The 25,458-nt window shown below is 42.2% G+C and overlaps 2 protein-coding genes across 2 annotated transcripts in view; one reads left to right on the top strand and one right to left on the bottom strand.

Moving 5' to 3' along the window:
* Positions 1-25,458, top strand: part of rplp2 (ribosomal protein, large P2) — a 389,081-nt gene that overhangs the window by 231,750 nt on the left and 131,873 nt on the right. The window lies entirely within an intron of this gene.
* The window catches only part of tafa3a (TAFA chemokine like family member 3a), a 127,932-nt gene continuing 110,783 nt past the window's right edge, over positions 8,310-25,458 (bottom strand). Inside the window, exons 4-5 of the mRNA XM_072452114.1 lie at positions 22,061-22,185; positions 8,310-9,012 (exon numbers count right to left, since the gene is read on the bottom strand). Of these exons, the coding sequence (XP_072308215.1) occupies positions 9,001-9,012; positions 22,061-22,185 (137 nt within the window). The 3' untranslated portion in view covers positions 8,310-9,000. The remainder of the gene's footprint in view (positions 9,013-22,060; positions 22,186-25,458) is intronic.

The raw sequence follows: 25,458 nt of genomic DNA, 5'->3' as shown, positions 1-25,458 counted from the left end.
GCAGTGTAGAGGGTGAAGAGAAATTCTGCAAAAAGTAAAAGTTGTTCAAATGTCAAAAGTAATAGCACACATACTACTGTGAAAGCAATCATAATAAGGTATAACTTGTTGAAATCGGTTGAAGCGTTAAGGAGTTGAAACTGGCTAAATGGAAAATCACGGAAAATATAATAATAATAATAATAATAATAATAATAATAATAAAAAATGCCATTGCATACAAGAACATATAGTGCCTGCGTGACATCACGCAGACATCACGCAGACACTCAAATATAGTAAAAAAGTATAGACTATTATAAGGCTAATATAAGGGCGCGCAACATGTTATATGGGTAAGAATAGGCTTAAGTATATTCTATAAAATATCTTTTATATCTTAATATAAATTAATTACCAGAGTGAAGCTGTAGAAACAAAGGCTTGTTGCTCTGAGGAAGCTGATGTCTTCATCAAGGTCTATCTCACATTTGCCCATAACAGATGTCGACACATGCACTGTAAATAACTTCTGCCCCATTGAGCTCGCAGTGGGTCCAAGGCTGTTGCTCCACACTGTGACAGCTTAACGTGTGAGTACGCTGCAGTATGTTCCTTGTGGGCTAGTTTAAACCTCTCCACTTCCCCTTCACAGATGGAGCGGGGCGCCCCAGGTAACAGCCGTCCAAAGCAAGGATTCCAAACCGGGATGACCAGGGCCCCCTGGCAGAGCGCTCCGGAACAGGGGGATTGTGAGATTGTAGCTACAATAGGTAATTAGTCAAGAACATCTGCTAAAGAAAGTTCCGGGCACCTCATGGGTCGCAGCTTTCATATCAGTCTTCGACTTGGAGAGGGACTGTGAGCAGCTTGGGTTATTTACACTGATAAATCATTTGTATTAATCACACTCCACCTGTACCGCGGATAGAACGCTGTGAACTTCAGCAAGTCCCAGCGGCGCAAGGCAGAAAGCAATAAAATCAAATTCAACATTTTATTTATTTACACTCCCTATTCCAATATGTTCTGCTCAGTGCAAATCTGCTAATGTGTGAATCCAGCCAAATGTTTGTAAAAGTATTTTTGAAAAGTGTGGAGAGAAACCAGGACAGAAATCTACACAATTTGTTAAAACACTGAAAATCCCCTGTTGCTTGAGAGTGTGATTTATGTGAAAGAATAAAATAGTGTGAAATACAATAAGGGTTAATTATGTGTATCTTATCTCCTTGACTGCATTCATTTGGCTAAAAATGAATTTGGCTCAAGAAGGGTAGGAATTACTCTCTGTGTCTATCAAGGCTGAATCAATCACTGATTTAGAAATCTGCTTTGATACCGACGGCTGGATCAGTCAAAAATACTCTTTTAAAGGGGACATATTGAGTAAGATAAACCTTTATGAGCTTTTAGCCATATTATAATAGTTTCCCTCATAATGTATTTACTCAGAGTTGTATTTCAATCAATTCATTATTGTTTGAGTTTTGTATTGTCCTGCATTTGAAGCTTGACTGCTCGTATTCACCTAGCCCGTATCCCCGCCCACTACTCTGGATTTGCTTGCGATTATATATATAAAAAAAAAAAAATCAGACATGAAGGGGTCAAAACATAAAACAAGGCTTGCTCCCCGGTCTAGACTATTTGTCGAATGTCTTTTCCCTCTTTTCCCCCCTGCTACAGCTGTCCTGTTGAATAATCCCTTTGGGTCAGAAATCACATGACCATTTTCAACAATTAAAAACACATAAGTGAAAATCTACGGCTTGTTACAATGAAATGAAGAGGCGGGGGCTTCCAGACAGGAAGTTGTTGAACCTTTTCTATTTCTTATGCTGTTTTAGATCAATATTGTGGTTTACAATGAACAAAATAAAAAAAGTAATGCTCTACATTATGTCGTTTAATACGACCCTATTAAATACTAAATAAAGAAGATCCACAGTTTATATGTTTTTCTTAACTCAAAAACTGAATAAACTTGAATAGAGCAGTTAAAGATTACTTCCCTGCTCCTTTTTTGTTACGTTCATTTTGAACACTTTTATGTCAACCTGGAGTCGCTGTGGAAAATAGAGGCTTGGTTTTGTTTACAATCACGGCCCATTGACCCTTCGCACCTCAAACAATACATTCAATCCTCCTTTCATCTTCCATGGCCTCGCTCCGTCTGCAATGTTCTCCTGCTATTAAACGGAAATAGATGCTGATTTATGAAAATACACTAGATCCAATATATAAATCCTGCAACAATAAAGAGGCCAAGGAGAAGAGTTAAATCAATCAGAATATCATTTGGTGTGTGCAGATCGCTATCAGCGCTAAGAGGACTTTCTTCTGGTAACCCACTCACAGGTTAGAAGGAGCATTTTGCACCTTTCTTTCAAGTACAGTCTTTCACTCAGTCCTTTTTCTGTACTTTGTATCAAGTCGCACCCAAACATCATTTCCTTTTCAGATTGCAGCGGACCTCTGCACTGACCCGGGGCGCAGTGATAATGCAGCGAGGGACCGCGGAGGCTCTCGATGTGGGGTGAGAGAAGATGCACCAGCGTTCACTAATATCCTGTCAACGCTCGGACACTGGCGCCTATGGAGGAGAGGAGGGTCGCCTGTGGCTCTTTACATCCACACATACCTGTTATAAATCTTATTCAAGAGAGTTGTATACAAATAGCATCAGAACCAAGATTACAATACATTTTCTATGGAGGAATGTTTTTTAATGTCAAATTATGTTTATTATGTTTGTTTTGGGATCATAACAACCTGAGGAGCATATGCAAGTGATTTCACGACTTAATACTTAACTTAAAGGAATAATAGAGGATTTTTGGCACGCAATCCGAGTCTCATTTCCTTGTGGTGTGGACAGCTGAGTAGTTCTCCCACATGTCCATCATTCCCTGCGTGCTACTGCACACCTGCATCCTCGTTCTGGCTCTTGGACCAGGATATCAGCACGTTTTCCTGGCTGCGCATGCGTGGTTAATATGCCGGTGTGTGTTTAGCGAGTTCCTTTAGTGTACAGTACAACAATGAGACAGAGAAAGACTGTGTTCGAGCTCAGAAGAGACGGAAATCTGCGGAGACTAGAGATGTGATGCGACCCGTTGCGCTAATAAACAAACGCACATGTAGCAGCGGGGCTGTTCTGGTCTTCCGAGTGTGGTGAGTGTGCGCATGCGCACTTTTAAACAGGGACTAACAGTTGCTTGAGTTCTCAAATCGGTGAAAAATCCTCTATTATTCAACTGAATATCAACACTTGATCACAATGTTTTATTAGTCAAAATTGTTTCCAAGGGCTGACAGAGTGAGTCTGGTCTGTTGTGAGTGAAACTCAGACAGTACTGTTCAGTCAGGTTAGTTTATTTCAGTGATGCTTGTGAAACAGAGGATCTTATTGGTCATCCATCATTTAGAACAAAATCAAACTTCTTTCATCTCAGAGTATTTGTATTTTGTGCTTCACTCGTTGATTCTGCTCGAATCTGTAATGTTGTTCAGTCCCTTGTGATACAGAGAAATATCCTTCTGGATTTTCCAGGCAAGAGATTTGGACCATCACTTGATCACAATTGCCCCTGGAGTTTCAAACACTAACTTTAAACTCTTTAAATATATGTAAGCATAAGTAGATATTTTCCTTAGTTGCATAGGGCACCACCAGTATTAGTACCAGTATTATGTTTTATCCCACTCACCCCTCCTTTTTTATAAGGAAAAATGGCTTTATCCAAGGGTTTTGAATTATTCAAAACTTGCCATTCTATTTTTGACAGAAGACTTTAAAATGGCACCATATCAGGAAATAATATTTTAACTGAAACCCATGGATACGATTTTTTTGTATCACCCCACATTAAAAGATTTAGCTGCTAGTCATTTCACACATTACTTGCACTGGGTACATGCAGCAGTACAGTAAAGAAGGGGGAAAAAACGTGAGTCTTGGAAATGTAGCCGGCGGCCAATGCCATGATTCATATGGTAATAGCGTTGTGTCCAGTCAGGCATAAGGATCAGCATGGAGGAGAGCGTGGAGGAGAGCGTGGAGGAGAGCGTGGAGGAGAGCGTGGAGGAGAGCGTGGAGGAGAGCGTGGAGGAGAGCGTGGAGGAGAGCGCGCGGTGTCAGGTTGAGAAAGGCCGATTTGGATATTAGAATTCCAGGCGTCTTTGGTCTTGCCTTGAGCAGGATAATCCCATTGTGCCTCAGGTCACAGAAGCTCACACACAAAGATGCAACACTTCAAAATAAACTGCTTTGAGCTCGACAAGAACAACACAAGCAGCTGTCAGAAAATAACACCAGCCTCTCAAACTGAATTAGAATTAGAAATGTATAAAGGCGAAAATTACTCTCCTCAGAGGAGCAGTGATGGAAAGTAACAAAGTACAAAAGTACATTTTACAGTGAATACTTTTAACTTTTACCACACCTTTTCCTATGGTTTAAGACCTGCTGAAATGGCAGTGTGGTTTATATTTTCGCATGTTCATGGTGACATCCTGTTTTGAGTTCTTAGAGCAAACATTATTAGGGTGTGTAGATACAAATCACTAAGGAAATTAGGAAATGGTTTCACTCGCTTTGTTTGACCAAAAATCCGTACAATTCTCTTTCAATTTGATGTTTTAACAGAAATAAAATTTCATTTTTCAGAATACTTTTACTTTAGATTTTGTATGTGATACTGAATGACATACTGTGGCACATTCAGGAAAGTATTATAAAAGTTTCAAATGTAGTCATCTGTTTTAAAAATGAAAATATTTCGACTTCTATCTGAAAGTCATTCTCAATCTGAAAGATTTTTAAAACATTGCACCTTTGAAACTTTTGCTACATGGATCACTCCTGGATGTAAGAGGGATTACACTGACCTGATTCAGGAAAATAGTGCACTTTTAACTTTTATACACAGTTTATTGAACGGGCAAACTAAACATTTTAGTTTGCCCGTTCAATAAACTGTGTATAATAAACTCAATAAACTCGAACTCTAACGTAACCATTTAATGGTTACGTTAGAGTTTGAGTCAGAAAGATAAAATGGGCCGATGTTTATAATGTTTCTTGTTTGAGAGCTGCCAGTGCCGTGCAAAGAGTTCCCACCTTTGACATTTACACTTTATGATTTCAGCATCAAGGTTTTTTTTCTACATTACAGTCTTTCAGCTTTCATTTAAATGGGGAAATCTCATTTTGTAAAGTGGATCAGACAGTTATTTTCGGACTAATTCATCCTGTTGAGATAAACAGCTGGTGTTTGTGTTACAGAGAGCTTTGTTTCCTAGTTACTCTTTCTCAAAGTGAAAGACCTCCCTGATTTAGATCTTAATGTGGCGGAGAGGAAATTTGCCTTTGCCAATCTCTGGTTTCCATCGTGTTTGGATTAGATTAGACTACAGACCAAATTGGCTGTTAGCGCTCAACTGTTTACTTTCACACAAGACAGGAGCAAACATGTGTTATAAATAGAACGATGTCATCTTCCACCAGTAAAAAAAGACTCCTCTGTCACATTATATCATCATATTAACAATATATGCCAAAGAGGTAATGGTCCAGATTGTATTCATTAGCAAATCATTGTCAAATCAAGTGAGCACACAAGATGATAATTTATCTGAAGAATGGTTATATTGTAGTTAATGGATTTCTGCTCTACTGAATATTGTGTAGAGTCTCACAGTTTGAATTCCACGTGAAGGGGAAAATTAGGAGGAAGCCAGCCCCATGTCTGAAACCGCATATTATATCGACCTGACCATTGGGTGCTTTGCTGTGATATTATTCTGATTTAGGTTGAGATTATTAACATTTGGTTGTATTCATGATTCGCAGACTGGATACATTTTTATTTGCATGCATCCCTTGTCTTTTTGTGCTTTCAGCTGCAGTCAAACAGCCATCTCTCCTCCACTCTGTGGTTTCCAATCACGCAGAACCCATTTTCATCTAACTTTAGTGAAGCTCTTTCATGGCAGAACAACAAAGCCCAGAGGAGGCTGGTATGAAAAGAGTTTTCATTATTAAAAGAAAATCGTTCCACATAAAGGTAAATGACGCAGGAATTGTGTTCCAACACTGCAGGGGCTGTCGGGAGCAGAGGTTAATTCTGCGATCCAAGGGTAGATTTGTCTCATTGTTTGTAGATAGAAAGGGTTCTTCCAGGGGAACAGATTCATGTCTGCTCCCTGCTCCCCTTCCAGCTCTGTGCAGGATTGCCTGGTCTGATTAATCTTAATGAATTATGCAAATAGCCTTTATCTCAAATGATTTAGCAATGTTTCTCTATTGTTTTATTAATGCACTTTTGAATCACTCTGTATAATCATGTAGCCTTTCCTCAGTCATTCACTATTTGTAATTCATGGCCAGCTCTTTACTAAATCCATGGTGGTCTCCGGCGAATTGCGTGCAGGAATGAGAAATTAGTCATTACTGTAATTTAATTATTTCAAACCAAACAAGAGGCAACCTGCACCGCTAACTGCAGCACACTCCTAGCCTTCAGCGCTTCTCCCTTGGGTCTGATATTTGAAAACCAGCCTTGCCATTTTTGCTTAATTAAATTATGTTTAGTATAAGAAGTAGAGGATGTGCTGTTTCAATTACGCACGGAAATTGACTTACAAAATGTGCAATTCCATATAAGCAGAAGCCTAGACTTTCTAAAGAGTGGGTATAATGAATTTTGTGTTGCTCCAGAGTGTCTTTGGTACTTGCTGTACTTCAGACTGTTGCAAGTGTCATGAAAAGTGGTAAGACCAGTGCAGTTGAAGTTAAACAGTTATGTTGCCACCTGCTTGTGTCCATGGCAATTATATTAATTAATTACATTAAACATATATTTTTATTGCTCATATATATATATATATATATATATATATATATATATATATATATAAATATATATATATATATTATGACCATGCTCACTTACTGTGAGCATGGTCGCCTCTCCACAGATCCGACCAAAATGCCGAAATGGAGACAGGCTCCTCCCTCAGAATGGTCACAATATAACAAATGAAGCCTGCGTAAATTCAGCCTGGAAGACCTAACTCCACCCATCTACGTCAAGACCACCATGGAAGGACCCCTCTCCCAAGCGCCATCATCGCACTCAAGCGGGCGCCCGCCTGTCCGTCTGTGAGAGTCAGATCCCTCCTTCACCATGGACTCTCCCAGGTTTCTGCGCTTATCCCAAAGAGGTTATGCAGTTTTTCCTGGCCAAAGAAGTAGGGTGAAAGGTCAGGGGGCGTCTGTACCATGGCCCTCGCACCTGCTCCTCATCCCCAATCAACGCTCTCAAGTGACTCCTCCCTGCTCCCAATCAGCGCCCAGGCGGTCACATTTAAGCCCTCAGGCAGATGGCTCGGCCACTCAAACCGTACTGCGACCCACCACCTCCTCAGCTCCTCCTCTACATTCCCCTCATCCTCTACCTCCTCCTCACATCTACCACCACCAGTCTCCAGGCTCCGGGGGGAGACATCTAATACAAATAGATCATGGAGTGCCCATGATTGCAACGTCTTCCGCCGGGGTCTGAGCACCAAATAACTCGCGAATAAAGCTTGCTAAACAGTCCATTCTCGTGGTCTCTTTGTCTCTCCAGGGTGAATTGTATTTTGAAGATTGCTGCGGCCTATAAAATGACAAAACATTTTTTAAACACAGGAATTACCTCTGATTCTGTCGTTGTTTTCTACCAGAGTTTGTCTCCTCAAAGCTCTTATTGACATGCAGTAAAGAAGCTTGAGATTGCACAGACTTTACACAGCAAACATCCTGGTGTAGGTGAAGGCCAGTGTCACTTGTGTTACTGTGAAAGACAATAAAAGCAAACTCCGATGAAAAGTCACGTTTGGAAATGAATCAAGTGGGATTTGGGTTGCTTAAAGAAGTGAGCTAATTATCAGCATCTCCATGGACCAGATTTCAGATGGCTTTGTACATTTTAGGGAGAACCGCAGGGACAATCTCTTTTTAATCTTGTTCAAACACAACCTATTTCTGCATCTGCTGATTTCATCCTCTTCTATCATTACTGCAGCCTTAATTAGATGCTAGCGGTTTTTTGTGCGTTTTATCTTGCGTCAAATGATTGCTGAACGTCTCTCCCCTTTGTCTCCCTAATTCACGCTTCATCCGTGCTCTCAAAGGAAGCCTTCAGGCCCAAAAAACAAACTAATAAATCCAAAATATTTAACTGACCAGCAGATTTGAATTCAAGCGGTCCCTGTTGTTGCATTACGATCCCGCGCGCCACAGAAAGCAGTTCAAGTGAGTGAAAAACGTAATCATCAAACATCTTAATCATCATAATTTAATTAGATTTATTGATATAATATCGACATTTGTAATCAACGGTCATCTTCTGGAATTGAAAACAAGAGATACATTTTTAAAACATGTTTGGCAGATTTCCGCTGCTTTGACCACTTCAAATAATCTTACATATTTTTGATGCTACGAAAATAAGACTTGGAGATTCTAACCAAACGTAAGCCAAACACTTAACGCTAGATTTATATGAGCAAACAGAAGAAACGTCTGCTCCATAAGGCTTAAAGGAAACAAATGCTTATGATCTTTTACGAGATCTTCGACACAGATATGCATTATTTTTGAGTCCGAGGCCTCTTTGTCAGCATGAAAAGAACACAAAAGTAGTTTCACATCACTAGGTTGGTTGTAAGGGTAGAGAAATCCCCAGTCTGTTAAATATCTTCATGAGTCTCACAGTTCAATAGAGCTATAATACAAAGAGACATTTGGTGGGCAGCACAGTCCGGCTACTGGATGGATGACACTGTATTCTTTTCTCATTCTTTGCTCCGCGGTTCTGCGTTTGTCCAGTGTTATGTTCGAAATCATTCCCCATTTGGTCCCATTAAGTTTTCCACTGCTCCTCCAAAAACATGTCATTATCCAAATGTCCTGCAGTGGTGGCCAAAGAAACTGGAGTCTTGTTCCAAAAAAGTCCCAGACGCAGACAACTACCGCGTGACCTAAAAAGAAAAGAGAAGAAAAATGAGTTTTGGACACAGAAGAAGAATATATCAGTGGTCTGAGTGGGCGTGGAGGATATAACGGAGATGGCTCATTAAAGTTGACAGAAAATGGTGGTAAAACTTGGGCTATCTGATGTTTGACACAGTTTATTAGACACTTTCAGGTCAGGAAACTGTTTTTTGATTTTGTTGCTCGACATTTTGCTTTAAAAAACAGTTATTCTTGTAGATAAAGTAATTTAGTTCCCCCCATGAGTATGTTTTAAAATGAGACAAATCGTATCTGCAAGACACTGCAAACATACATAAAAAATTTTATGTGTAAAAAATTGCCAACATTTCACATATTTGGGACAAATACATCTGAAAATGTATTGAGACAGGTTTAGATGTCCTGCTTCATTTTGTTGACATATTAGTTACAGATCTATACACAGTGAGTAATTAACTAGACCTGAGTGGAAATTGACCAAAACATTTAAATTTGGCCTAATTAAAACTTGAATAAATCAGAATTAGAATGATATATCAACAAAATCCTTAAGTACGATCCATCAATATCTTGTAAAGTATGATATTCTGAAGTTTGGTATCTGTAAGTGCGACTGTGAGGGAGGACCTTTATGCCGCTATGTAGGAAACAAATTACAATGTCCCAAATACATCGAAAGATGGAAGTGGATTAAATAAATTAATGAAATAGATTTAAAAACAGATTGGACAATTTAGTTATTTTCATGTGACAGCATATATGTTGCAATAGCAGAAAAAAACAAACAAACAAACAAACCTGTAGTATCTCCTTAAGTATTTTATTGATTACCAAAGTATACATTCAATTCAATTCAATGTATTCAAAAGTATAAAACATCTGTATTACTGGGGCCTTAATAAAAGCAACAACGCTGTTGATGTTTACTATTTTTCGCAGGGTGCCGTCCTGACATGCTAACATGCCATCAAAGCTGCCTCACCAGCTGCTGGTGTCGCCCATGAAATCAGCTGCAAGTCATTGCTGGGCCCATTTTACAATTGCAAGCACAAATATGTCAAAGAAGTTTGCGTGTATTCCCAGTTGGCCAGTATTATGATTCAAACATCTGCGACAAAAGGAGAAAGAAGAAGAAAAAACGAAGCATGGCCAGAAGTCGACATAATGCCATGAACATGGGGCTCAGAGATTTCAGACAGGAGTTATTATTCATGATGGCACACTGCTGGCATTAAGTAGTCTCACACCTCTCATGAATATTAATAGGTCAGATTGATAGATGCAGTTTTGTTCTACCCTCACTTTAAGTTTTGGGTTGATGCTTTTTCTCGTTGATGTGGAATAAGCCGTATGTGTAACAGTGGAGGGGATAACACTCTTGAATTACCAGGGAATGTTGTTTTTATATTATGTCTCATTGAAAAGGCAAAATCCAATTCCAGTTGTATATCGTTTCTGCATTGACTCCAAAAACACAAAAGTGAACGTGCAAAGCAGCACTCTCCATGTTCCAATATGTTCTGTAAGTGTATGTCTCTGTGCTTGTTTACAATTAGCTAATGAACATAAAAATTAAAAAAGGATTGTGTAATTTTATTGTATTTGTCAGGTTAAAGGGTGTTTTTAATTCAATTTTATTTGCAGTTTGAGAGTGATAGTCCCATATTACACATTCATTCACACACTAGACAAATAAATACATCAAAATCTAAATCAAGATAAATTGTTACAGTGCTTGTTTAGTCCCACAAATACATAAACTAAAAAAGTCCCATGAATTATGAAGTCATTCATTGTCCCTAAGTACAACTGATTCGAGACCAGGACTGAGACAAGAGCAGTAAAATATGAAGAGCAAGGCGCAATTAATCAAATGTTGAATTAAGATCAAGATTCAAGTCATTTCAAATCATCAACAATACGCTCGGGTCTTTTTAATCAACAGCCAATGCTCTGTCAGTGAAATCGTTTGGTTTGGAGCAGAGTTCAGACTTGAGGAGACAATGTTTTACAACTTTTGTATGAAATGTTTGGTCATGTTGCCCAAGCCAAATACCAAATGGGAATGTGAACAACTGTAGCTATTGGATGAAAGGTGCATAACATGAGGATCAGTTGAAATATATTCATGCTGTAGAAACTAAATGTATTGATTTTTTGATTAAAAGGATGGTGGTCTATCAGAAAAAGCAGCTACAAAGTCTTATCAACGCAATTATCATGGCGGTGTGTAACTCGGGTATCGTTGAGTAAACACACAAAAGAACATCTGGAGAATAAAAGCGTCATGCAGTTTGATGCTTAAGCTGTTTGGGGATGAAAGCGCACACTTGACTGGTCAGCCACAGGTTCAAAGTCCTATTGACAAAGAAACTAAGACCCCAGCTTTGATCAGCAGCTACTGAAGCAAGAAGTCCCTGTCCAAATCCTTCACATACACACATACAAACATACAATAACACACAATAAAACCCTAAACATTTGGAATATTTTAATTGTCTTGTTTATGGGATCATATTAGGCGTCAATGTGGCTTCAAAATGCCAAATGGTATGATCAATATGGGCCGACAGCTCTGTTCTAATGGGCCGTAAAAGTGAATCAATCATCAATAGAATGATTTAGTTCTCCTCTCTCAGCTTTCTATTGACGTCGAAATGTCTAACGCCGTCTTAGCCATGTCTCTTTCATGAAACACTCAGCACATCAGCTTTTCCCTTTCACATTTAAGTTGTTTCTGAAAGCATACTTTAATAGCACTTTTGCTGCCGGTCCTTGCAAATGTACATATACCTATATTGAAAAGAAAGTGACGATCACTTAAGCCTTGGAGATAAGAAAAAAAGAATGTATAGATTGATCTCAATTGAGATCAATCTATATATATAATTGTTTTGATTGGATTTTAATTTTCTGAACATAAACATTGTAGACTTTTTTTTGGTGTAATCCCTCATTCGTCCAGGAGTCTTCCATTGTAGAAAAAGATTCAGTTTTGTTTTTTCCTAAAAAACAGAGACCAGATGACTACAACTGAAAATTGTTCTACATTGTAGACTTTTAATCACAAAAAATGGTCACATTTGTTCATCATAATTCTGAACTTTTACTGACAGAGGATTGGCTGGACACCTTTCGATTAAAAAATGTATATTTTTAGAAATCTCAATTAAAGAAATCGATTAATTACACTGCCCTAGGGCCATTTGATAATTTGTTTTTATGACACATGCTAATTATAAGTATTATTATTATTATTTATTGATTCTTATATTGTGGCTTTTTACAGATTTTCTGCCTAAATAAATTCCTAGTTTGTGATTTTTTCCCATACCAATATTTTCTGATTTTAATGTTCTGATCCATAATGCATGGACCATAATCCTACAAATGTGTGTTTGTGTGGAGGTGCTGGGCCCGACAATGTGGACTGAATCCAAATGTGCTGAACACCATTATCAATTACATAGACAATGGTTGTATAACCTTCAAAAAGAGGTTATTTTTTAAAGTTATAGTCAAATAACCTTCAGCACATCTAATAATCCTGCTGGCTTCAGGTTACCAGTTGTACAGTCCAGAAGTGTGAAGATAGACTCAAGAGAGCCGAGAGTTAGCAAGAAAATGATTTTGTCTGTGGTCTGGAATCTATCTATAACCCACATAAAGATTGGACTATGGTTACAACTGCAAATTGCAGACATAGAATGGAATACATTTGCTTTCCCTGCTTGCTATGCGCTACGACACTTTGCTTATTAAACACACAGAAATAATAATTGTGCATGCAAAATGTCTACAGGGTTATAGCGTGTGTGGTGCATTGTGCCTGCTATTGCATTATGGGTCAGAAATTAGACATTGATGTTTTCCAAAGAGTACATTAAACTAAAACGATTTTTTTTGGAATCCTCTGCTTCTGCAGTGTACATTATCTCACTTGTTCATGTATTACTACTGCTCAAACCTCTGCCGCAGCCAGCTACATTTAAACAGTCTTCATTGTGCCTCCGCTCCTTCACCACCTCATCAGTGCCGTTCTCTCTTCTAAATGATCAGCTCTGAGTCTAGGGTCCGGGCAGAACTTATTTCCAAAATCTCCACTTGACTTTCCTGCTATATCTATACAATATTTCTGCACGGTTTAAATGCTAAAATGATATTGTAAACAATATTATGTAGCAGCATAACATAATGATACATACCATTCTAATGCAGATTTAACAGTTATTGTAACTACACTGAGGGACTCGTACAAGAATCTAGACTGATGATGATCATAGTGGACATGATGTTGGGATTACAATAACAATACATTCAAACAGGCAAAGCTAATAGCTGCGTACTTGTAAAGGCTTTGACTCCATTTGTCTGCTAGAAGAGTTTTCATTGTCATTCCTATCCCTGTTCACACAGCCACAGCATTTGAAGGCAGGTATATTTTATTAGATCTATGAGAGAAGTCTGCTGCTGACAGCTGTCCATCAGCTGCTCCTCACACACCCCCTTAAAGAGCCATAGCACCTGTCAAGTGTGGTGCCTTTGTGTTTTCTGCCCTGTGCCCTCTGATTGATAGGAAGGGAAGCACAGGACCTGCTGGGGTTATAATTCCTGACATTACCAGCAAGACTATAAAACTATTGCTGGTGGACATGCAGACAGAGGGGGAACAACTGGGTTTGTACACAGACGACAGTGGAGTGTTAAAGCACATGATTTATTGATGAGTGTTTATCATGAGGTGAAATGGCACCATTATTCTTTATCAACAACGCCAACAGTGAGCATTAAAGGAGAAGGATTTATTGAGGCACATGAGCAAACCTATTTTCATTTTGGCCAACATAGATATCGATTCAGAGATACTGTATAGTTCAATTTTAAATGGGTCCATTTTTGTTTAAACTATAGCTAATCAATGTTTGCACTTTGTCATTCGATTTTGTTTTGAAAATATGTCAGCATCAATGGCATTTATGTCTAATAAGTCAAATAAAACACTACTTTACATTGCATTATCCTTACACACCTCACACATGATACTGGCAGCCTACTTAGTCACAACTGCCTGGTCCCCTGCAAAAAACTGACAAAATGTGTCACAGCACCTTTATGTTTGTGAGAGTAAATGACACTAATGAACACTTAATGTTAGCGCCTTAAACTCTCATAATCAGTCAAACTATTTTCCTGCACACTATATTAGCCTTTTGACTTCAGTGAGAACAAAAGGCCCAGTGTTTTTGTGCTCCTGAACCAGATTCTATGTGGCACCAGAGCACCACTCCGCAGAATGATGTTAACTGTCCAGGAAGCTTGGGTAAAGCCCCTCTGGCAAACACAAGCCACCTCTGCTGCCTCTCAATGGGAGGCGACCAGGCACCCCGCCGACTCACAAATCAAGAAAAGGTCTAGGTTCTGACAGGTCCTACTAGCCACCTGGACCCCTGCATGTCTGCTCCTCTGTTTCTGCTTTCCCGTGGCTGTGTGCAAGGCCATGAATTATTAACCCGGCTAAAATAAAAAGCTCTACTCTGTCCAGGCCTCCTGTAGCAATGAATAATGGAAGAGGCAGCTCAACTATAGGCGTTTGGTGAGTCAAACATGAGGTCGTGATGGATGGCCTGCATGTCCAGCCCTCCCTCACCCAGCAGCCTCCTCAGACCACACCCCGAACCAACACACATCCACACCCCGAACCCAAGCACGCATCCACACCCCGAACCCAAGCACACATCCACACCCTTAACCCAAGCACGCATCCACACCCCGAACCCAAGCATGCATCCACACCCCAAACCAAGCACACATCCACACCCTGAACCCAAGCACGCATCCACACCCTTAACCCAAGCACACATCCACACCCTTAACCCAAGCACGCATCCACACCCCGAACCCAAGCACACATCCACACCCTGAACCCAAGCACGCATCCACACCCTTAACCCAAGCACACATCCACACCCTTAACCCAAGCACGCATCCACACCCCGAACCCAAGCATGCATCCACACCCCAAACCAAGCACACATCCACACCCTGAACCCAAGCATGCATCCACACCCTGAACCCGAGCATGCATCCACACCCTGAACCCAAGCACACATCCACACCCTGAACCCGAGCATGCATCCACACCCCGAACCCAAGCATGCATCCACACCCTGAACCCAATCACGCATCCACACCATAAACCAAGCACGCGTCCACACCCCAAACCAAAGCACGCATCCACACCCTGAACCCAAGCACGCATCCACACCCCGAACCCAAGCATGCATCCACACCCCAAACCAAGCACACATCCACACCCTGAACCCAAGCATGCATCCACACCCTGAACCCGAGCATGCATCCACACCCTGAACCCAAGCACACATCCACACCCTGAACCCGAGCATGCATCCACACCCCGAACCCAAGCATGCATCCACACCCTGAACCCAATCACGCATCCACACCATAAACCAAGCACGCGTCCACACCCCAAACCAAAGCACGCATCCACACCCTGAACCCGAGCATGCATCCACACCCTGAACCCAAGCACGCATCCACACCCTGAACCCGAGCATGCATCCACACCCCGAACCCAAGCATTGTGCCTGCTATTGCATTATGGGTCAGAAATTAGACATTGATGTTTTCCAAAGAGTACATTAAACTAAAACGATTTTTTTTGGAATCCTCTGCTTCTGCAGTGTACATTATCTCACTTGTTCATGTATTACTACTGCTCAAACCTCTGCCGCAGCCAGCTACATTTAAACAGTCTTCATTGTGCCTCCGCTCCTTCACCACCTCATCAGTGCCGTTCTCTCTTCTAAATGATCAGCTCTGAGTCTAGGGTCCGGGCAGAACTTATTTCCAAAATCTCCACTTGACTTTCCTGCTATATCTATACAATATTTCTGCACGGTTTAAATGCTAAAATGATATTGTAAACAATATTATGTAGCAGCATAACATAACAATACATACCATTCTAATGCAGATTTAACAGTTATTGTAATCCACACCCTGAACCCAAGCACGCATCCACACCCTGAACCCAAGCACGCATCCACACCCTGAACCCGAGCATGCATCCACACCCCGAACCCAAGCATGCATCCACACCCTGAACCCAATCACGCATCCACACCATAAACCAAGCATGCATCCACACCCTGAACCCGAGCATGCATCCACACCCCGAACCCAAGCATGCATCCACACCCTGAACCCAATCACGCATCCACACCATAAACCAAGCATGCATCCACACCCCAAACCAAGCACGCATCCACACCATGAACCCAAGCATGCATCCACACCCCAAACCAAGCACGCATCCACACCTCAAACCAAGCATGCATCCACACCCCGAACCCAAGCACGCATCCACACCCTTAACCCAAGCACGCATCCACACCCTTAACCCAAGCACGCATCCACACCCCGAACCCAAGCATGCATCCACACCCCAAACGAAGCACACATCCACACCCTGAACCCAAGCACGCATCCACACCCTGAACCCGAGCATGCATCCACACCCTGAACCCAAGCACGCATCCACACCCTGAACCCGAGCATGCATCCACACCCCAAACCAAGCACCCATCCACACCCTGAACCCAAGCATGCATCCACACCCTGAACCCTAGCACGCATCCACACCCTGAACCCGAGCACGCATCCACACCCCGAACCCAATCACGCATCCACACCCCGAACCAACACACATCCACACCCCGAACCCAAGCACGTGTCCACACCCCGAATCCAAGCAAACGTCCACACGCTGAACCCAAGCACGCATCCACACCATGAACCTAAGTACGTATCCACACAATGAACCCGAGCACGCATCCACACCCCAAACCAAGCATGCATCCACACCCCAAACCAAGCACGCATCCACACCATGAACCCAAGCACGCGTCCACACCCCAAACCAAAGCATGCATCCACACCCTGAACCCGAGCATGCATCCACACCCCGAACCCAAGCATGCATCCACACCCTGAACCCAATCACGCATCCACACCATAAACCAAGCATGCATCCACACCCTGAACCCGAGCATGCATCCACACCCCGAACCCAAGCATGCATCCACACCCTGAACCCAATCACGCATCCACACCATAAACCAAGCATGCATCCACACCCCAAACCAAGCACGCATCCACACCATGAACCCAAGCATGCATCCACACCCCAAACCAAGCACGCATCCACACCTCAAACCAAGCATGCATCCACACCCCGAACCCAAGCACGCATCCACACCCTTAACCCAAGCACGCATCCACACCCTTAACCCAAGCACGCATCCACACCCCGAACCCAAGCATGCATCCACACCCCAAACGAAGCACACATCCACACCCTGAACCCAAGCACGCATCCACACCCTGAACCCGAGCATGCATCCACACCCTGAACCCAAGCACGCATCCACACCCTGAACCCGAGCATGCATCCACACCCCAAACCAAGCACCCATCCACACCCTGAACCCAAGCATGCATCCACACCCTGAACCCTAGCACGCATCCACACCCTGAACCCGAGCACGCATCCACACCCCGAACCCAATCACGCATCCACACCCCGAACCAACACACATCCACACCCCGAACCCAAGCACGTGTCCACACCCCGAATCCAAGCAAACGTCCACACGCTGAACCCAAGCACGCATCCACACCATGAACCTAAGTACGTATCCACACAATGAACCCGAGCACGCATCCACACCCCAAACCAAGCATGCATCCACACCCCAAACCAAGCACGCATCCACACCATGAACCCAAGCACGCGTCCACACCCCAAACCAAAGCATGCATCCACACCCCGAACCGAGCATGCATCCACACCCCGAACCCAAGCATGCATCCACACCCTGAACCCAATCACGCATCCACACCATAAACCAAGCATGCATCCACACCCCAAACCAAGCATGCATCCACACCCCAAACCAAGCACGCATCCACACCATGAACCCGAGCATGCATCCACACCCCAAACCAAGCACGCATCCACACCCCAAACCAAGCATGCATCCACACCCCGAACCCAAGCACGCATCCACACCCTTAACCCAAGCACGCATCCACACCCTTAACCCAAGCACACATCCACACCCTTAACCCAAGCACGCATCCACACCCCAAACCAAGCACACATCCACACCCTGAACCCAAGCACGCATCCACACCCTGAACCCGAGCATGCATCCACACCCTGAACCCAAGCACGCATCCACACCCTGAACCCGAGCATGCATCCACACCCCGAACCCAAGCATGCATCCACACCCTGAACCCAATCACGCATCCACACCATAAACCAAGCACGCGTCCACACCCCAAACCAAAGCATGCATCCACACCCCGAACCGAGCATGCATCCACACCCCGAACCCAAGCATGCATCCACACCCTGAACCCAATCACGCATCCACACCATAAACCAAGCATGCATCCACACCCCGAACCCAAGCACGCATCCACACCCTTAACCCAAGCACGCATCCACACCCTTAACCCAAGCACACATCCACACCCTTAACCCAAGCACGCATCCACACCCCGAACCCAAGCATGCATCCACACCCAAAAAAAAGCACACATCCACACCCTGAACCCAAGCACGCATCCACACCCTGAACCCGAGCATGTATCCACACCCCGAACCAACACACATCCACACCATAAACCAAGCACGCGTCCACACCCCAAACCAAAGCATGCATCCACACCCCGAACCGAGCATGCATCCACACCCCGAACCCAAGCATGCATCCACACCCTGAACCCAATCACGCATCCACACCATAAACCAAGCATGCATCCACACCCCAAACCAAGCATGCATCCACACCCCAAACCAAGCACGCATCCACACCATGAACCCGAGCATGCATCCACACCCCAAACCAAGCATGCATCCACACCCCGAACCCAAGCACGCATACACATCCTTAACCCAAGCACGCATCCACACCCTTAACCCAAGCACACATCCACACCCTTAACCCAAGCACGCATCCACACCCTGAACCCGAGCATGCATCCACACCCCAAACCAAGCACGCATCCACACCCTGAACCCAAGCACACATCCACACCCTGAACCCGAGCACGCATCCACACCCCAAACCCAATCACGCATCCACACCATAAACCAATCACGCATCCACACCCCAAACCAAAGCATGCATCCACACCCCGAACCAACACACATCCACTCCCCGAACCCAATCAAGCATCCACACCCCGAACCCAAGCACGTGTCCACACCCCGAATCCAAGCAAACGTCCACACGCTGAACCCAAGCACGCATCCACACCATGAACCTAAGTACGTATCCACACAATCAACCCAAGCACGCATCCACACCCCGAACCAAAGCACGCATCCACACCCTGAACCCAGACATCAGAATCATTCACTTGGGCTGTGTGAGAGTTAGCTTAGCATCTCTGACACCACACAAACAATTCCTAAAAGGAGTTTTGATTTCATATATTTCATATATCTTACCTTAGTTTTTCTTCTGATAGCACTTTTAACGTTTAAGTGTGTTTTGCTCATCCCACTCTGTATCTTTCAAAAAACAGAAATCCTTTTGTTTTCAAAATTGCCACGCTATATTTAGACCCATATATGTCTCAAATTGTATGCTAGTGTGCCTGAGTCTTTTAAGTAGGTAAGACACATACTTGACAGAAATATCCTCCTGGATATTAGGAGGAAATGCAACAGTTCGAAGTATACATAACATAACATATTGTGCTACACTTTCCCCTTTGTTTTCTTGTGTTAGTGAATTGCACAGGCAATGTATCCTGTTTGTCACTTGAACTTACAATTTGTATTGGTCTCTTAGAAAACAACTCCTTATAACATGTATGTGATACAGATTAGCCATAGTGTAACTCAAGTGAACCTACTGTAATGTGTGTGTTTTTGTATCTCATTAGCTTCAGATGAATAAATCTGGCACAGGGTCCAGACCGGCAAACTGATTTTGGTATAATAGCATGCAGTGGGTCCATGCAGAAACAAGACAAATGCCTGGTTGCATTGCATAATATGGCACATCATGTATTTTCATGAATAATCGTGACACTATGTATTCAGTTTTGTGTCATAAACAAGCTCAGATCATAGTGACAAAAGTCTGAAATTAATTCACTGGTTATTGATGAGGGCAGCAAATGACATTTTAATTGCTAATAAGCTTTCTGGCAAATTGTGCAATTGCTATTTAATTGCCAATTGGTGCTCAAATGTAAAATGACATACTAGGCATTTGATTTAATAGTTTAATAAATGTCACAATGTCTGTACAAACCATTCTCATACTCCAATTAATCCTTTGAGATTGATATCACATACTATATCAGTACTTTAGGCCATGTAACAGTTTATTAACCGCTATCGGGCACATTCAATATCCACGCTGGGCTGATTCCATGGTTTACATCATGAAGTTAATGCACAAAGTGTGGACTTCATTAGATCCATTCTGATGTTGCATTTGGACCAGATCATCTATTTAAAGATGTACAATATAATTTTACTGCTGAGAGAGACGTAATTGCTTTGCCTCGAATATTCCACAGTAGGGCATTAAACATGTCCATCTGGCATTTATTCCATTATAGATCTTTTTATTGATGAATACCTTGATTTGTGCTTTCTTATTATGCCTCTCTAGGCATCACCTGCTTGTCTCCGTGTATGTATGAATATGTTAAATGCCTTGCATTCCTGGCGAAGTAATAACTTGTATAAGTAAGGTTACATAGTGCACCTTTCAGCTCAGCATTGTGATGCTCAGCAGCATCGCAATGACTTCTCTCAAGACTAGCATTATAATATTATTCATTTATACGCATGTTTCTGATTTTACTGTTCAATGTATATGAAATATAATTGCACGGCACAGCACATGCTAATAGTACATTTAGTATAAACCAAAATGTCCAAATCATTGGGTTCAGCTGAGACAAAATTACTGTAAACTGAATAAATACAAAGCAATAAAAATGAATTGAAGTTAAAGGCGGTATGGACGATTTTCGGCGATTTGAGAACGCAGGCGGAAGTGCGCATGCGCACTCCCCCGTGCGGACTGACACAACACACACGTGCGTTTGTTTATTAGCGCAACGGAGCGCATCGCATCGCTCGTCTCCCGTAGATTTCTGTCCACTTCTGCGTCAACTCGAACTGTCTTTCTCCGTCTTCATTTTGCCCTGTTCACTGAGGGAACTATATTATGATAGATCCATGCGCTTAGGCACGCGGAAACATGGGGACGAGCCTGACACGGCTGCAGGTGAGCGGTAGGTGTGTTTTATAATTGATACGTGGCAGGACAAATGATTTATCCACGCCATGAGGAAATATGATAAAAAAAATTGCTGAAAAAAATCGTCCATACCACCTTTAAATAAGTTGCAAACGTTTTGAAAATAGTTTGATATCGTTCTTATCACAATATATTTTAATATGTACACTACACTACTGAACATTATTCCACTACCAACTCTTAAAAATGACTGAACCCAATTAACTACAAAATGCTCTACATAGTTCTTGTGAATATCTAATCACAGTGCAGTTTAGTGTATCTGTGGTGATTCTAGTGGAACATAAGTCAAAGTATAAAGTACAAAGTGAAGGAATGACTGGTTGAACTCACTGCAGCTCGTTGGTGCTCTGATCGTTTGATGAAACTCTTTTCTCGCTCTCCCTTGTGACCCGCCCCTCCCCCTCACACTCTGAGACCTGCCCTGCTCCGCTCTGCTCTCGACTCAAGAAGCATTTCCCACTGCCCTCTTTCTTTCATTTACTTCTTTTTCAAACACTTGTTTCGTACTTTTCAATTATGTAAGGGTCATGAGTTGTCATCTTTTGCAGTCCTCCTTGTTGAGCGTTGATAATCTGGTGTTTCACAGCACAGTAACCTTGGTGTAGTCACTGTGTGCTGTGTGACTGCTGTTAAATATAGATCCGATATGCTGTGTGACTGAGCTCACCTTGGTCGTCTTAACTTTGTTTCCTGTACTGCAGCTCCATCCTTTGAGATCTGGCAATACTTTACACTCCTCCCCGTCCATGCATGGATGCATCTGGCACCACCACTTCTGTGCAACTATGGAGGCTGGAAAAACAGACAAAAACATGGACAACGGTAAATATATTCTAAAGTCCAGCTGTCAGGGAAATCTTCATTTCACTATAAGGCTCTGAACCAGTAGGAAGATTTTTCCTGCAACTGCAACAGTGATCAGTAAATCTAAATATAGAAACCTATCTTTAGAACATAACCAGAACAGCTTTCTTATGAAATGTTAATGTGACCTGTCATTCAAAGTTACAATCTTCATTGAGTTGTTCTAACATAGTCTTGAAAATAGTGTGTACGTTTTTGGTAATTTTGGGGCAGTGAAATCATAGTGCCCTGATACATTAATTACTATAAGTAGTCTCTGAAAGTATAGCTACTGTGCTGTGGAGTGACATATTGATGGACTTGTGTTTATTAGTGCTGTACAATACATGTGATTAAATCAAAAGATGTCTGTTGTTCTGATGGAAAATATTAAAATAATCTCAAGCAGATCCAGAAACACTGACGTAGCTAATTACTCGGTTAAAGACAACACACTGACAACTATTCACTATTCAACTGAGTGTGAAAATGTAACTACAAAACCTCAAATGCCCCTTTAGGACCTGTCACTCTTGGTCCACATGTTTCCTGGTCTGAATTACAAGCTCCGGGTCAATGTCAGCTCTAGTGTGAGGAGTGAGCGGGGGTTTATCTAACAGCGGTAATAAAGGCTACTGTGGAGGTGGACATGTAAGACAGCCCACACTGGAGAAACAGCAGTGGTTTTAAGTTAAAGGAGAGCTGTCAAAAAAGGAGGAAGTCCGTGCCAAGGCCATTACAGCAAAATGGGTGAAGATTGGACCAAATCACCGGTAACAGAGGCCACTTTTGACATGATTGTGACCTGATTAAATGATGACCTGGCCTGCTGCGTTTTATTGCCCACAACTAGTGGTGTGATATGGCTCTGAAGGTAAACCTCTGCATGGTTTTGTGAATTACTAGTCTCTTAAAAATACTGGTTATTACAATTGGATACAACAAATCATTTTGCGGATAAAAACTGATGTTTGTGTTAGTTTTCAAAAGTATCTAAAATCAGATATTAGTCAATATGAAAACTATTATCAAAACTAGATAAAGCAAGCATTGATACAAAAAAATCACTTCAACGGGACAAAATTTGACCCTTCCTGAAACGTTTTAAGTTTAGCTTTACCAGAACTAGTATAAGACCACAATGTTCAATAAAGAAAGTTTGATTATTTTGTGTTGAAACTGTCTAAAACCTTTGACCTAATAATCCTTGTGGCATCAAAATCAGTATCAAGAATCGAGTATATACTTCAGTAATAAACTGTTAGGTTTGAGCACCTTTTCCCCTATTGTTTGTATTCATATTTTCCTGTTCTGTTTCTTAGATTAGTCTTTTTATATATATTCCTAGTTTTGATAGGTATTGGCTCCCAGTTCCGTTTTGCACGCCCTGGAGCCTTTAAATGGAGGGCCCGGATGTGCGCTCTCTCTCTGCTCTTCTCTCTGCTCTTCTCTCTTGTATGTCGTCACTCTCGTCACTCGCTCGCTCCACGCTCAGCCGCCACTCCCTGCTGGCTCGCATGGTTGGTAGCTTTATGTTAGCGTTAGCTTTTTGTTTGGCCTGGTGGGACTGGTGGTCCTATTTTCGTTTTCGTTTGGGCTTTAGCTAGGTTTTTTTGTATTTTTTCTAATTAGAGGTGTCGACACCAGCTTCTACGGCCCTGTACGGGGCTGGCCCGGTGACGCTCCTGTTTGTTCTGTTTGGCTGGCCCACCAGGTCCATCTTTCTGTTGTCACTTTGTTTCTATTTTTTTTGCAAGTTTTCTGTATTTGTTTTACTAATGCAAGTTTTACTCCTGCATCTTTTCAAAGAAGCAGGAGTAAAACTTGCATTTTGTCTCCTGTGTCCTTTTATAAATATGTTTTCACCCTGTTTGGGTCATAACACAAATTAACAGAAATGTTGTGACAACACTATTATACCCCTGTTCCATTATTAGGCTGCCTGTATACTCGGCTCTACTCGGCTCAGCCCTGATTGCATTTCCATTACAACTGGTGCTCAGTGGGGCTGGGTAAAACTGGGCGTAGAAAGAGCGCAAAAATATTATATACACCAAAACATATGACAAAAGCTGCAATATGATGAATATAGTAAGAATAAAACAACAGCAAAACTGCCAAAGTAACCACCAATAAAGCAGGGTGAAGCAGACAAATCACCGACACAGAGGAAAGATACAAACATGGAGAATGTTTGGACAAATACATTTTATTAAGCTAAAGTTAAACGCTCGCCCTCAGAGGCAACCGTTGTTGTGATTTTGGGTGTTACAAAAATAAATTGAAAATATAGCCGCAAGCGGCAATGATCGGCCCTCGCCACGCCGCCGCCACGCCGCAAGAGGAGGGGGCGCTAACGCGCCCCAATTATCCTTTTATTACGCCTACTGCTGAATCTGTGACGCTGTCACATCTTTTCCCCTTTGTTTTACCATCAAAAAGCTATTTTATTTTGAATTCTTGGCAAAATGTGCGGCTTTGCCGCACAGACACCGTGACTCTTTGAATAAAAATGTTAATAACTTTTGACGGTTCACCCCTGAAGATGAGTTTCACCAAATTTCAGGTTAATAGGGCTAACGCCCTGGGAGGAGTTTGTGAAAGTCTAAAGTGTAAACATGTTCTGGCGATTTCACCATTGGAATAACATGGGAGGTTTCGGTCATCGTTACGGCAAAACCATAACAATTATGACATGGTTGACTTTTTTGATGGGGATGCTAAAATTGAGTGGTGTCAAATTTCATAAAATTTTGCAAAACTAAACATTTAACCTCCATATAAAATCTGTAGGGAGCTGTGGCGCCAAATTAATTTATTTCACTTCAAGTACGTTTAGCGCAAAGAGTTTAACAACTGATTCTAATTTGACGCAATTCGGACTTTATCTGCGCAAACGGCAGAAATGTTAAATTTGGGAGATTTCTGAAATTCTAGCTAAAGTTTGCGGCTTCGCCGCACAGAGACCGTGGCAGGTATCAATGTAATTTGAATAACTTTTGATGTCCCACTCCTCAGTAGCATTTTCACCAAATTTCAGCTTTTTAGAGCCAACGCCCTGGGAGGAGTTCGTAAAAGTACCACGTTTGGAAAAACTCCCGAGTCCTGCTTAGCCATTTTTGAACCAATATGGCCGACATTTGGTTGGGTGGACGGTGTTGCCGTAATAATATTTTTTACTTCTCTTGTCACCATCTACCTCTGCGCCAAATTTCATGATTC

Source organism: Eucyclogobius newberryi, unplaced genomic scaffold, assembly GCF_026437365.1.
Source record: "Eucyclogobius newberryi isolate DKJ021-1_F unplaced genomic scaffold, fEucNew1.0.hap1 SCAF_19, whole genome shotgun sequence".
NCBI lineage: Eukaryota > Metazoa > Chordata > Actinopteri > Gobiiformes > Gobiidae > Eucyclogobius > Eucyclogobius newberryi.
This window is presented reverse-complemented; position numbering and strand designations above follow the sequence as displayed.